This window comes from Candoia aspera, chromosome 1 (assembly GCF_035149785.1).
Source record: "Candoia aspera isolate rCanAsp1 chromosome 1, rCanAsp1.hap2, whole genome shotgun sequence".
NCBI classification, from domain to species: domain Eukaryota; kingdom Metazoa; phylum Chordata; class Lepidosauria; order Squamata; family Boidae; genus Candoia; species Candoia aspera.
In genome coordinates, this window is record NC_086153.1 from 68,250,595 (window position 1) to 68,265,481 (window position 14,887).

At 36.6% G+C, this 14,887-nt stretch overlaps 1 protein-coding gene across 1 annotated transcript in view; it reads right to left on the reverse strand.

The window, feature by feature from the left end:
* KIF26B (kinesin family member 26B) overlaps window positions 1-14,887 on the reverse strand; it is a 333,909-nt gene that overhangs the window by 24,708 nt on the left and 294,314 nt on the right. Inside the window, exon 11 of the mRNA XM_063306130.1 lies at window positions 2,141-2,303. Within this exon, the coding sequence (XP_063162200.1) occupies window positions 2,141-2,303 (163 nt within the window). The remainder of the gene's footprint in view (window positions 1-2,140; window positions 2,304-14,887) is intronic.

A 14,887-nucleotide genomic window follows, 5' to 3' on the forward strand; every position in this document is an offset into this window, starting at 1 on the left:
TTCACTACTACTTTTTTATTGTAAAGTTGTTAATAAGGCTCAAAAAGTTGCTTTATTTGTTAGGCCTGTAATTAGCCAGGTGAAGACATTTCCATAGGAGAAAAAATATCTTGACCTTTCTACCCTTAGATTTTAGATTTTGTTTTGCTTACTTTCAACAACCACAGAATCCTCAAGAGCTATCAGAGCATTTGAAAATGAAGATAATTCAGGCTTACAAAAAACTAAACGTTTCCAGCTAGCACTTCTAAATGTGAGAAAAACTGATAAGAAATGTTGGAACTGTTGAAATCAAGGCAAGATTTGGAAGACCAAGAAAAACCTCTGCTAGAACTGCCCCCAAACTGGTCAGATCTGCGAAACAGAACCCACAGATTGTGCAAATGACCTGCTGAAAAGTTTAGCTGACACTGGATCTGTAGTTGCACACAGATTCACAATACAGCATTTCTTAAACAGCAATGATCTGCATGGGAGAGTTTTCAAAAAGAAACCTTTTCTCTAACCATAATAATGAAAGTAATCATTCATTCATTTGTTTGTTTGACTTAGACACCACCCAACCCCACTCAATTCTGGGCTAAAGAATGCAAAAGAAAACCTTGATAAACCTGAAATGTTTTTCAACAAAATGGTTGGATGGATAAAACAAAAACTGAACTGTTTGGGTACAATGACAGAAGACACATTTGAAGAAAAGAGTGAAGCATTTAAAGAAAACAACACCTTGCTAACTGTATGGGGATGGCTCTGTTTTGCTTTAGGATCGTGTGGGAGCCAGTGACACAGGAAATATTGTGGGTGAAAGGAAGAATGGATTCAATTAAATATCAACACCTTCTAGAAACTGATGTCCCTCAATCACTGAAGAAATCGAATCTGAAAAGAAGGTGGATATTTCACCAAGACAATGATCTGACTCCATTCTTGCAAAATCAGCCATCACATACTTTCAGAAAAGAAAGATAAGCATTTTGGAATGGCCTTCACAGTCCCCAGACTTGAATAAGATTAAAAATCTGTGAAAAGATATAAAACATAGAGTGCATGGAAGGATACTTATGAGTATTTCTGGGCTAGAGGAGTTCTGCAAGGAGGAAACATAAAAAAATCCAAAAGAAAGAACAGAAAGCCCGTTTGCTGACTCAGGTAACGTTTGGAAGTTATTTCTGCTAAAGAAGGTGCTACCAAGTATTAACTGGAAGAATGTCTAAATGTCTGCACCTGCCATACTAACTTTTTTCTTATTTTGAATCTGTAAACAACTGCTTATAATAATAAGTATGCATTTACAATTACTTGCCAATTTTCAATGGGAAACCACTATGTAAAAAGCATATTAAGGCTCCAACAAGCCTTAAGATATCTGTTTAAGTTTTTTTAAAAATCCCAAGACCCCCCTCAACTGAAAAAAGAATTGAAAATTCTGGCTGTGATGCCTTTCTTGTTGCCATTGTGTCATTTCAGAGCCCCTCTACTCCTTAGTTGCTAAAACAACCACCTTTTTAAAAAGTAGCATTGAGAAGTGGGCCCAATAAACACCAAGGCCACAACTGCTCAATGACTATCTTCATCTTGCAAATGTTTCTTTCTCCAAAAGATTATAAAGTCTTCAGATTAGAAACTGAGCTTAACTAACAAGCTCACCGATGGTATTGGCTTCAAATGCCTTGACAAGCTTGTACTTGAAAAAGTAATGGTGAAAATTAGAGGGAAATTAACATTGATGTCACACACAACAGCCTATTATTTTGCAGAGGTTTCTTTCTGTGAACAGTCTGTTGGGTAGCAGTAATTGTGGAATCTGTTCATTGATCTCAACTAATTGATTTAACAATCCTTAGGCTGTTAATGTGGGTTATGATAAAGAAAATGGAATTTTAAGCAGTTCTCAGTGCTAGTGATATTCTAAGAAAAGAACCTAAGTTATCTGCCGTGTATGTGACTGTTAAAAGCACTGCATCATTCACTGAGTACAAAACATATGATTTCCCCCCTCCTTTCCACACGCACTCTTAAATGTACTGCCATGCACTCAAAACCCATGAATATTGATTTCTGAAGAAATGGCACTCCATTTATTTACGAGCTTGGGCTGCTTTTCTTTTTCAAATGAATGACAACCAAAGACTGCTCTTACCTTAGTTTTCTTTTTCTTCATTCTTAAAACCCTGGATGCAATCTGGATAGTAGAAAGGGTTTCAGTATAGTTTCCTGCAGCTGCTGAAATGTGAGCTATCATGGTGGTACGGCAGTTCATGTTCCCAAGGGACTCTCGGAGCAACATGGTCAGCTTGCTGTCTCTGCAAAATAAAAAGAATTAAGGCTGCATTAGTGAGCTATGTTTCACTAGCACTGTCAGGATAAGACTCCAGGTTTTAGCAAGATTTCATCCTTTTAATGGAATGCTAATTAGCACTGTTCTTTGGGATTCTAGTGCACTGCATCTGTAGTTGAACAAGTTGGTAAATGATTATGGGGAAAAGAGCTTCCCTCTTTGTATATTTTCCTGCTACTGCCTTCAACAGAGGAAACTGACTTGTGGAAAACCAGAGTTTCAAGGGAAGATTCTACTGCATTAAAATGCTAAAACACAAAGGGATAAGGCCTCCAAAAACAGCACTAGCTTCATCTCTGCTCATTCTTTTTGATGAGCGAAGATAAGATTGGTTTCTGTCATTTATGTTTCTGCCACATTCTCTGTAAACTAAATGGGCTCAGTTTCAAAATTCTAATGTCTTGCCACCCTTTTTCTTGCCCACTCTGTGATGGTAATTAGACCTGGAAATGATACTGCATAACAATTACTTTGGCAATGAAGAACCTGGGTAAATCATAATGCAATCAGTTTATTCCTAGGTGAAAATGTGAGCCACCAAAAATAAGCAAAAGTGAGAAAAAGAAAGAAAAAAAGAAAGAAAGAAAGAAAGAAAAAGAAAGACAGACCTTGCTGCTGACAACAGTACCTAAGACAATTCAGAAGTAAAATAGTCCCTATGTGCATTTGTTGGTGATGAGAAGCATTAATTCAGAGCTACTAACATGAGTATCCACTGGGAGCTGCTTCTGCGAGAGCCCTGCTGAAATGGATAGGAACTGAGCAGGAGAAATGTGTGGTTCACTTAAAACTATACCCTGTTATTTCTTAATGAGATTCCACTCCTCCTGAAATGCCAAACAGCCCCTCTTCAAATGGTAATGACATCTACCTCTGACAGATTAGTCAGATTGCCTTGCGTGTCTGCTAAGGAATATACATAGCTGGTGCACAATGTGTGTGTGTGTACACACACATGTGTACACACACACACAGAGCCATTTGTAAGGATTCAGAAGCACTGACTGCTTCTTTCTTCTAAATTTGCAAGAAGGCTATAATTCCTCCCCTCCTCCACCCCCACCCTTGACTATGTACACCAGGAATGAAAGTAATTCTTGTGAGCACAGTATGGGGATGAACATCTAAAAGATCCTGCCACCAATTCTGTGAGCACACTATCTTTTATAAAATCTATGCTCATAGAATGAAATGTGTTTTAATTTTGGTGTGGCCTTTTAGCACAAAAATGAGTTGGGAAGAGGTGCTTCCAGACAAGACTTCCAATACCCACAGCTGCTGCATCGCTTTATAGAAGTGTCCCTAGTGAATCTGTCCCTGATGCATCTCTTCAAGGCACAGTGCTTAAAATTATACCTACTTTAGTAAATACACAGAGAGAAATTTAATAGAACCACAATACATTTAAAATCACTTCCTTCAAGGGTTACTTTCTGCTGGAGATGTAACACACATAGTTTGGTCATCCCCTATTATTGTTTGTATTTGGGGTTATTAGTATTAACATGTCCATCTATACAGCTGCATGTATATTACCAGTATTTGAAATCTATAAAAAATCATGGATTTTTCAATTATGGGAGTCAATTAAATAAATTATGAAATCTACACCTCATTTGAAGCAATGGTGTGTTTATATATGTCATTTAACATCTGAATTAGGGTTGGGTGGTTTTTTTAAACAAAAGATCAAGGAAAAAGACTTTCAAATAATATGGTTAAGCCTTTTAGAACTGTTATGTTTATAATTTCCAGGACTTTCCTTCTCTTATTTCCTTTTTTGAAATTATCATTATGTTTCTTACTTTTGAACCTATACTAATACTTCAGTGTTGTTGTATGAAGGTATGCTTTTCTTTTGCTAATTAATGTAGCCTGATAATTTTAAAGCATGTTTATATGTACACCTGGAAAAAATAAATTAAAAAAGCATGACTGATTTAATTGTTTATGAAAATAAGGGCACTCAGGAGTGATGAGAGGTTCTGAATTTGGGTGAAACGTTTATTTGGTACAGGTAGTCCTTGTTTAGCGATTGTTTAGTGACTGTCTGCAGTTACAATGGTGATGAAAAAGTAACTTTGCAACCAGTCCTCACGTTTATGACCTTCACAGGTCTGTAAAGCAAAGAAAAGCTGAAGTAAGATCATAAGCATAGTCATGGTTTCACTTAGCAACCGCTTTGCTTAACGATCATGTTGCCGGTCCAGACTGTCATCGCTAAACAAGAACTATCTGTAGTGTCAAAAGTAGGTTTGGAGGGAGAAATGGACATGGAAGAAAAGGAAAGTTTCAAAAAGAAAATAGAGTGAAAGTATGACTGCAGGAAGAAAAAGTACAAGTCCTAAATGTAACAACATTAAAAGATAACATTCAACTGTGTGAAAGTGAATACAAGGAAACAGGTTGTGGAATTTGCATGGAACAAAGAGAAAAGAACTATGCTAGAGAAGTGTGTGGAGTTATGTTAATAGGAGGTATGAAAAAGGATGTTCAGTGAAATGTTGAAGTAAAAGATGCTATGGGTGAGAAAAAATGTATAAAAATTGCAACAATAATTCATAATCCCATTACCTCGAAGTTAGATTACCTCAGCATGCTTTACATGGGGACTGAACAAAATGCAGTGGCCTAACTTCTGACAAAAAAGTAGGTTCAGCAGCGCTACATTTATGTTGAGGCTACAGTACTGTTTACCAAGAGGTTTCCAGGCCAAATTCAAAGTACTGGTGTAACCTTCATGGCTTGGCATCTGTGTACTTGGAAGATCACCAGAATCAACATGCCCTGTGAGTCCATCCTATCAGGGCTGCTCCAACTCTCCACTAAAAGTGAAATTAAAGGGGTGGAAGGCCAGAGCTGCATCTTCACAGTGGTGGCCCCTACGCAGCGAAAGCTGCCCTGTTCTGCCATGGTAAGTATGGCAATATAAAAATGTTTAAATGTACATATCTGCAGAAATGAGGATAAAAATACTACATAATGTGGATAAGGAGAAAATAAAGTTATGTTTGGAGTTGATGAAATTCTCAAAAAGACAGAAGTGAGAAGTCTATATGTAGATAATAAAAGACAATGTACGAAACAGTGTATGAGCACAGTGGAAGCAGGAATGATTTGCAAGGGTAGAAAGATATGGAAAGGTACAGTAACTGGTGTTGGGATAAATTAGGTTAAGCTATACTTCCTTTCCTTTTCCTTTCCTATTCTTGACTCCCACCTTTACTTATTTTGCCTTACTACTTCTTGTTTTTCTATCCTTTGCATAATGTTGCTTATTCTGAAAAGGAACAGCATGATGAGAATGTACTGTAGGTAAGTATAGTATGTATATCAGCTGGCAGACTAATAGAATGCCATGTAAATATAAATATACTGTAAATTGGTAGATGATCAGTCTGAACAACTATGAGAAAAAAAATCTCAATTTTTTAAGATCTGTTTTCAAACAATGCCACAACTTACTTGATCTTATAAACAAAGCCATATTATAAGTATCAAAAAACTTATTCACAAAGTCTATTCTACTTTCATGAAACCATCCCATTTTTTATAGTTGTTTATGATACTTGGGTACAATTATACTCTTGTAGGAAGTGTTAGTTGGAATAGTCTTCTCTCATTAAATTTAATAACTTCCTGGAAAAAAAATGTAATGAAAGCTGCCTAAAATTTTCCCTTTTTATTTAACATAATCCTTGTGTAGCTAACAAACATTCTTCTTATTTCTAAAAAGTCTCTTCATCACATTAAGCCTTTATTTCAAGGATGTATTTCTATGCTTTTGCATGGAAAATCTTATAGGATATCTGTAGCCTTGATTCTAAATATATCATATGGAAGTCTATTAAATGCCTGGGAAGTTGTGGAAATATATTACAGCAAAGCTGCATACATTGCTCTGAATTGCTCTTTGTCCTTTAGGTACCATTTAAATTGTTGGTTTTAATCGCTCAAGTACGTAGTTGGCCAGTTTGCACATAATGATAATCTCTCAAGCGCATTTAATGAGGTAGTAAACAATGATCAGTCGCACCAGCTCTTCTGTCCTTGACAGCAAATAAATAATCAGGAAACTCTGTGGTTTGTTTAGCATTACAAGCAATCCAGGTTCCCTGACTTATTCTGTCACAACTGCAATGCATGAATAGAGTTTCTAGCTTTGTTTTGTTTAGCAGCTCCCACTGGCAGAAGAAACCAAGTAGGAGCAATCAAACAGCATGCATTAAAACACTTGCTAAATAATTGTATTTATTAAGAACTACATCTAATGGGATGTACTCCTTCATAAATCTGATTTTTACAGTTTCACTGGTTCATTTGTTGTTTCTAAAAAGCATTGCCAGGAACCAGTTCCATCTCTGCTGTTATTGGTAGAGACTAGGGAAGAACAAGATAGGGGCAAGAAAGAACAAATTTATTTATACAGATGCTCAGAGGCAGATGCTTGGCTTGAGCCATGGATCTATCTACTTAGACAGGATGCCGCATCCGCATTAAGAAAGGATTGGGAATGGCCAGTTACAAACATAACAATTGATTAAGGCTGCTTCTGGTTGCTTATTTGCCTAGTAGGTAAGTTTGCTGCTTTTTTAAAAAAATGCTTGTTTTTCAATGAGAAACTGGGGTCCATATAAAGCCACTGAAAAAATAAGATGGATGAGAGATCATCACACTGCAGGGTCTTATGCAGGTGGGGAAAGTTCACCTGACATGGAACCATGTTCTGTAAGAAGTTTTATGAAGGCCTGTGCTACCAACATGAGAAAATTGCAGCCAAGCTCAATTTATGCTCTCATTCATTCATTCATTCATTCATTCAGTTTGTATGGCCACCCATCTCAACCAGTGACACTGGGTGGCAAACAAAATTAAAAAGAAAATAAAAAAAATTACAGTACAACAACAATTAAAATACTTTGCAGCTTAATTCTAAGCAGAGACAGGGGAGGAAGGAATTGCTATGTACTCTCAGGCTAGGACCAAGTTTTATTTTCTAAGCAGGACAGTGGTTTACTTAAATATAATAAAAGAGTAGGTCATAAATCCAAGTCACATCCACTACCATAAAGGGAAACAGGAGGGGGATTTGATACTGTTTGTTTATCCTTCACTGAAAACTAGTACAAAAAGGAGAGGAGGAGAGACAAATTATAAACACACTCAAAACTTCCATATAATACCTAACTTCCCTTTGCCAACTCCATATAAAACCAATTCTGAAATTTTTACAGGTTGTTCTTGCTTAAAAAAACATTTGTTTAGCTACAGTTTGGACTTACGACGGTGCTAAAACCTGAGTTGTGAACAGTCCTCACACTTACGACCATTGCAGCATCCCTGCAGTCACGTGATCGTGATTCGGGTGCTTGGCAGTTGATTTGCATTTACAACCGTCATAGCATCCTGTGGTCACATGATCGCCATTTTCGATCTTCCCAGCCAGCTTCTGGCAAGCAAAATAAATGGAAACTGTGCGATTCACTTAACAACCATGTGGGTCACTTAATGATCATGTAATTTGCTTAAAGACTGCAGTGATTTGCTTAATGACTGCTGCAAAAATGGTCGTAAAATCAGGTTGGATTCGCTTAATGACCGCATTGCTCAGTGATCAAAATTGCAGTCCCAATTGTGGTAATTGAGCAAGGACTATCTGTACTTCAAACTTATGCAAGTAATACATTTGCAGGTATGTATATATATGCAGTGAATGTAGGATGACCTTCATTTCTCAAATCATCTGGAGGAAAAAAAATCTCCTTATTGGATAAATGCAATAACTAAACAATTTATAGAATTAAAAATAATTGGCTAAAAACACATCTTCACTTACCCTTTCAGGCAAATGTGGTACAAGGTTTAGATTAGCAACTATATTAAGATTTGTGGATATAATGAAAAGTTACAAAATTACTTAACTAAGTACTTGTTTCTGAAAAGAAAGACTGAAGAAATTGCTGCAACAAACCATATTGCTAGCTCCAATGGATATGTTCATCAGCTGACTGTCCTTCTCTCATCATGTTTAAGCTAAGCATTTACTACAAAGTTTGGACGTTTTGCAGAAGTGTCCAGTACTCTGTGCTGATTTAATCTATTCTCAGCTTCCTAAGGGTATAATTAGTCAGTCCTACCACAGTACTGATATTCTAGAGGTGACGGACTCGTCCCTGGGGGAGCTGGGAGTGTTGACGACCGACAGGAAGCTCTGGCGTGGGCTGGTCCATGAAGTCACGAAGAGTCGGAAGCGACTGAACAAATAAACAACAACAACACCACAGTACAGGATAGTCTGTGATGTAAACAAAAGTCTGTTAAGATGACAATAAAGCAACTGTACTCATTTTGCTGTTGACCGAGTTAGCTTTGAATCCAGAGGCGCAAAAATAAAAGTTTGGCACACAGGCTTAGTGCATTCTCTGTTCATCAAGAAATACTGCAGTATCAAATTCTGTATAACAGTAACCACCATTCCGAGCATAACATGTATGGAAATTATTAACTTCAGTACAGAAATCAATACTAAGCCTTTTATTTGCTCACCCTTCCCTTGAAGTGAAACATCAAATATCAGAGCAAAAGGGCAACAACAGATTACATTTAGGTCTCCAGGGAATATGGAGCCATCATCAGAAAAGTAGTGTGGCCTTTCTACAGACTACACATGATGGATGTGCTTCATTCATAAACCCTCTTTGCATTACACGGAAATCCATCCTGGCTGTTGGAATGTAACAAATCAATCGGATTGCCCTCGTAAAGAACAGGTGATTTTATTTTCAGCTACACCGCCTCCACCCAAACTCACTCATTCTTCTCTAACTTTATCTTGGTGATTCTTTCCACTTTGCTAGAGGCTACAGTCAGCTGGCTCCTTATCCTATCTAAATCTGGCTTCCAAGGAGAAGCATGCAAAGGGAAATGTTGCTAATCACACAATTTGCAAACAATTTGTGTTTTATATTCAGACCCAGTCCTGCCAATTCTGTGCTTTTCTGTAAGATATACTAATAATGGAGTGCTCTGTTATTTTTTTTAAATGAATAAGGAAATGCCACCAGTCTCAAATAACTCTTTTATTTTTTTTAATCAACGAGAAAACACCACCAGTCACATAACTGCTTTTTGTGACTTTTCATGTTCTAATAATTTAGTTCATTGGATTTTTTAATTTTACAATTTATAATCTAAATATAACAGCAATGTTCTTTCAGAATAAAGCAAGCTGCATTTTTATTACATTATGGAAAATAATCTAAGTTACGAAAACATTAACTTAATTCTTATAGGGCAAATGTTTCCTGAAGATGTAGTCCAAAAAACGGTATTTTAAATATACAGATAAGTTACATACTAGAAACATTCTGAAGAGGCCAGTTTAATATCATATCACTATTCTCTTTCCTTACTATCGTCTTATATGGTAACTCTATTCCTAAATAGAGATTAGGAATCTATTAGAATTCTCTGACTTTGATGTTTACTTTGTCAGTGATTGACCAATGATTTTGTGGATGAACCCAGTGATCAATACAGTTGCTCCAGACATCTTTTATTATCAGTTTATTGTTCATTGACTCAGATCTTCCAGGCTGATAGAGTACTTGGGGTGTATGCTCTCAGATGCATCTGCTTGTGCCAAATCTAAACAACTGTGGAACAGAACTGTATAATAATGGTGCCCTGTATATTTTGTATGTGTGACTGGACATGTAGTATTGGCAAAATGCTCTATGACAGAACAATTTTTGATGGTGGACATTCAGCTTGGTGGGAGGGCTCCACTGTGACATCGAGTTAATGGACCCAGCAGCACTGCAATTGGAAATGAAGTCAGCTATGGTTTAGGAACATCTTCAAAGCAGGCTTTGCATGCCAGCTGTAGTCCATACCTATCAGGATTGGTTAAAGCCAAATTTCAGTCTTTAGTTCATTTAGCTCCAAACATTTCCACCTGGATCATACTTGGGGTAGATCTAATTTCTGTCTTTTATTTGGAATAAATGTTTACCCAAAAGAAAGGGCTTAATGAATTATTTGTAATCCCTGACAGAGATTATAATCACCATATTAAGTTTATTCCTGTCATGTTGTAGCTATATCTGTATTGGAACTGGGAGACAAGTGAGAGATCAGATTGAATTAGAACTACAGTCTCTAGATTGATTGATTGATTGGTTGATTGGAACTGAACAGGCAGAATCTCCTTTTAGTAAATACTGCCACTAAGAGTCAGTACACGGTCAAATGTCCCCAGCCCTGTGATCACCTGGCCCCCTCTCCCCATATACTAACTTGGTGTTATTATTCAGCCAATTACTCCCCATAACTTGAACTGCCTGTTCTTATTGCACATTTTGCATTTCTGAGAGAGTGGAGCTATTGTCGGGTTTCTGATTTCAGCCTGCACTGGACATACTGTAGTTAATCCCATGAAAGAACTCTCTCAGAACTTCATTAGGAAAAAGGTTAAAGTAGCAACACAAGATTTCCAACAAATACCATACTTTCAAATGAGAAACCTAAATATAGGCAAATCACGGTTCTGTTTTTCTCACCCTCTTTCTCTGTAAAGGGGAGGAGGCTTGTCTCTTTCATGAGGGAGGAACAGACTGTACCTGCTGACTATTATGGGTACTAGACGTCTTCCAGTCAGAACAGTTGCCTTATCTTTCCTAAAAGTCTATCTGCTTGATACAATACAGTAGGCTGGCTGGGGAATTCTGGGAGTTGAAGTCCATGTATCTTAAAGTGGCTAAGGTTGAGAAACACTGCAATACAGTGATTTTAAATAAAATAACGTAAGCACCTGTACTACTTTCCCCTCCTTTATTCCAACTAGGTTTGGAGCTGCTTTACTGGAAGTGGAGAGGATAGCAAGAAAAAAAGAGTGATGGCGAATAACCCTAGTAATCTGGAGAGAAACAGAAGTGCCTGTCCACTGATCCGTTTCAATTATCCTGGTGTTATTTAAGTATTCCAGTTTTTCGATCCAATTCTTATTGAAGTAGTAAATTTGTGTCTAGACTAGAAGCATTTCAGACTGCTGATGGATGGGGTTATATCTATTTATTACTGCATTTTGTTATTGCTTTTATGCTGTTTTTATGGCCCACAGTTTTCATGGATTCCATCCTTTTTTAATTGCTGAGATATAACTAACTTCCTTCCTGACATTCTTTAAGAGATAGAAATGCTCTGTGTGTGTGTGTGTGTGTGTGTGTGCACGCACACACACGCACACACAAAAGCATTCCTTTTCTTTTTGCACCTGGAAACTGAAGGTTTTACCTCTTTTTTTTTCCCTTGAATGTAATGTTACAGCCCAAACAAGGGTGGCCATACTGTATATCGTATTTCATACAAGCCCTATTTGAAGGCTTCTGCAATTTAAGCCCAATTCAAGGTAATCTCCCAAAGAAAGCAGGGCTTTGAAGTTGGCCTTCAACAGCACCTGACCACAGATCGAATAGCTATCTCTTATGCCTGCCATCTAGTAACAGTCTTTCCTCATGATGATGTATACATTCTATTCTAATTATTTCTATTCAAATGATAGTAATCATCATGGTGCATCTGTGCTTCTAACATTAGGATCTACAGTTTTATGCAAACCTGTTTCCTCTTTTAGACTTCTCTTGTTGCTATGCATAAATAGCCATCTTAACCGAGCACAAATTTATCACCTTGGTGAAAAGTCATCTTTTCAATGCTTTTCCTACATTTAGATGTACTCCTTTGAATGCAGCATTAATATATGAAACAAGTATCAAATATCAGAATTGTCAAGGTATTTAAAAAACAAACTTGTGGTGGTGGGGAATATAAAAAAAAACCCCAATGTTACAGATTCTAAAAGACAGGGATTAAACTAAAATGACAAGAAAATTAAATAACTGAATATAAAACTTCATAATTTATATGGGTAATGTGCCAAATTATGGGAACCTATATGCATAACAAAATGCATATCATGATCTTCTGGTGGGCAACAGTCCACTGGCAAAAATTTTTAGCTATGTAGGTGTGCGATTATTCCATGACAATGTAGTATTTGCCCTCAAGGCTGGTATAATAGAGTGAATGATTGGGATAGAGTAAGTCAGAGTAATTATGTCATCTAGGGAATAAATATAAACACTTTTCTTGTCATTTTAGTTCCATCCGTCTTTATTTACAGAGAAAGAAGACTGTGCTTCTTTCTGTGTAAATAAAGAATATAAAATAATAAAATTCAGAGCAACATATTGGCAATGCAATGGTTTCTACACATGCTCCTCAGATCCTGTAGGGGATTCTGTTTATTTGACAATTGTTATGTGCCATTTTTGTAGTTTGAGTGCCAAATGCTCCTCTGCCTAATCCTTGACACGCAGTTCTAAGTATTTCACAATGAGACAGGTTAGATTCCTGTCTTTCCTAAAATAGCATCACCTGATTGTGCGTGATAGTGTTTTTACCACCTACAGCCAAAGCTAATAAGCCACAACAGATGATGGGAATTGTAATCCAATGCAAAATTTGAACAGACATTTACATTAACTTTGGGGGGGGTTGTTTTTACAATATTATGCTTAGTTTTGAACATTAATTATGTTTTTTTATGTAGGACAAATACTAAGAGAAGGCAGTTTTAATTAAAAGACAAAAGTAATGAAAGAAGAAGAATGAAGGGACAACAGTGACAACCAAGTGTGCTGGAAATAAGACTTTTTAGCTAAGATTATTTGAATGGGGTTTGCCATCCATTATTTCATAATTATTTCCAGGAAGAGAGAAGATTAACTGGGGATGCCATAAAAAGGCATGTAAGTTACTAAGACAAGAAATATTTTAAATGTCACATCAATAGGATGCTTAGTGCTTACAGGCATATCCATACATTTGGAATTCTAGGCACTGTAAATGCCAAATGCCCTATTTCTAGTTTAAAACAGCTGCTTTGCATTAATGGGTTCTCTTCACTATTTGTGATGCATTTCAAAACCCCAAACAAGTGTTTTGATTTTGAAACAGAGCTGTTACAAACTCAAAACCCATCCAAAGTGATCTAAAAAGTTTGTTTTGAATGTGAAACAGGATGTTCCACGTAAAAATAATTTGAATTTGGGAAACTAAGCACAGTCTACTACTATACAACAGTCATTTTACTAAATGTGAGTGAAATCAACATTGCAGAAGCATCTGTTGACATAATATATTACTTGGATACCATGTAGTTAAAATATCAAAACAATCCTTAATAGATTTATGTTTGGATGTGGCAGAAGAAACATTACCTGCACAACTTACGATAAAGGAAAATATTAATGAATTAACTCTACAGTATCTACAAAGAAAAAGCACGTGGTTATATAGGCTAGATCGAACCCAAAATGGCAATCTGCAGATAAAATGTCAACAGCTCACTTGTCAGAAAACTGCATTCCCTATATTTCTTTGCTTGGCGTTTCGCTACACCAGACCAGTAGAACAGGACAAAGCAATAAAAACGGAGAGTCATAAAATCACAGTGTTTTTTGTTAATCTGATCTCTGGAAAGACACTGCATTGATATTCCAAGGGCTGACAGTATAATTGTCCCTGTGTAACTTTATCGTTAAAAAAATTAGAAAACTGCTTGACATAATAGTCATTTTACGATTTAGAAGCAGAAATTGTGTTATCTAAACGTATCTGTTAATAAATTTCTGCTAAACACGAGGGATTAATTACAAAGCAAACAAGCCAATGAGGAAACTATAAACACTGAACTCAGCTCTCCAAGAGAGAAAGCTCTGTTCTCCTCTTAACCATCTATTATGTCTTTCAGGTAGATTTGGTATGCAATTCCCTTAGGGACCTTGATATAGAACTGTGTTCGTGATATACCTGTGTGATGTCGTATTAAACCAACCATATATCTTTTGTTAGTCACATAGCTCGTAACTGATTTTTGTTTTAGTAAAATGAAAGAAACATCTGACAAATGTTTGAGATAGAATAAGGTGCATTTAGTATGTCCTCAAGGAAGCTGGAAAGTCTATTTTTTAAAAATTCCAGCGGTGTCCAGTAACTGTTAAGCAAATGGTTTAATTAAAACAAAAAGGGTAAAGGGAATTTTTGAATATAAAGTAATCATTCTTGCATCAGTGACTGGAACTTTGGAAACAGACTGGCCTGTCATAACATACTTAACTAGTTGAAGGATAACATTCCTACATACATACACCCATCACACTATTCCCTAAGCAACATAATGTAGAGCACAGAAAGGGGCTAAGAAATAGTAAGCCAAAGAAATTAAAGGCAGGAAACAAGAGGAGAACTAACGATTTAGTAGATTGCACCAACACTATTAACTACACCTCTCTGTATCTTTTTATTCTTGCAAACCATCCTTCCTTTACTGCTTCATACATTGCCTTTTGGTCTTTAACCATCCCACTCTGTTTTTGAGAATTTCATCAGCCCTACTGAACCACAATTTTATTAGTCTTCCCTTCTTCTCAACCCTTTTACTTTTCTTTCTTATATTCATTCCTGCACCCTTACTATTCTTCCTTT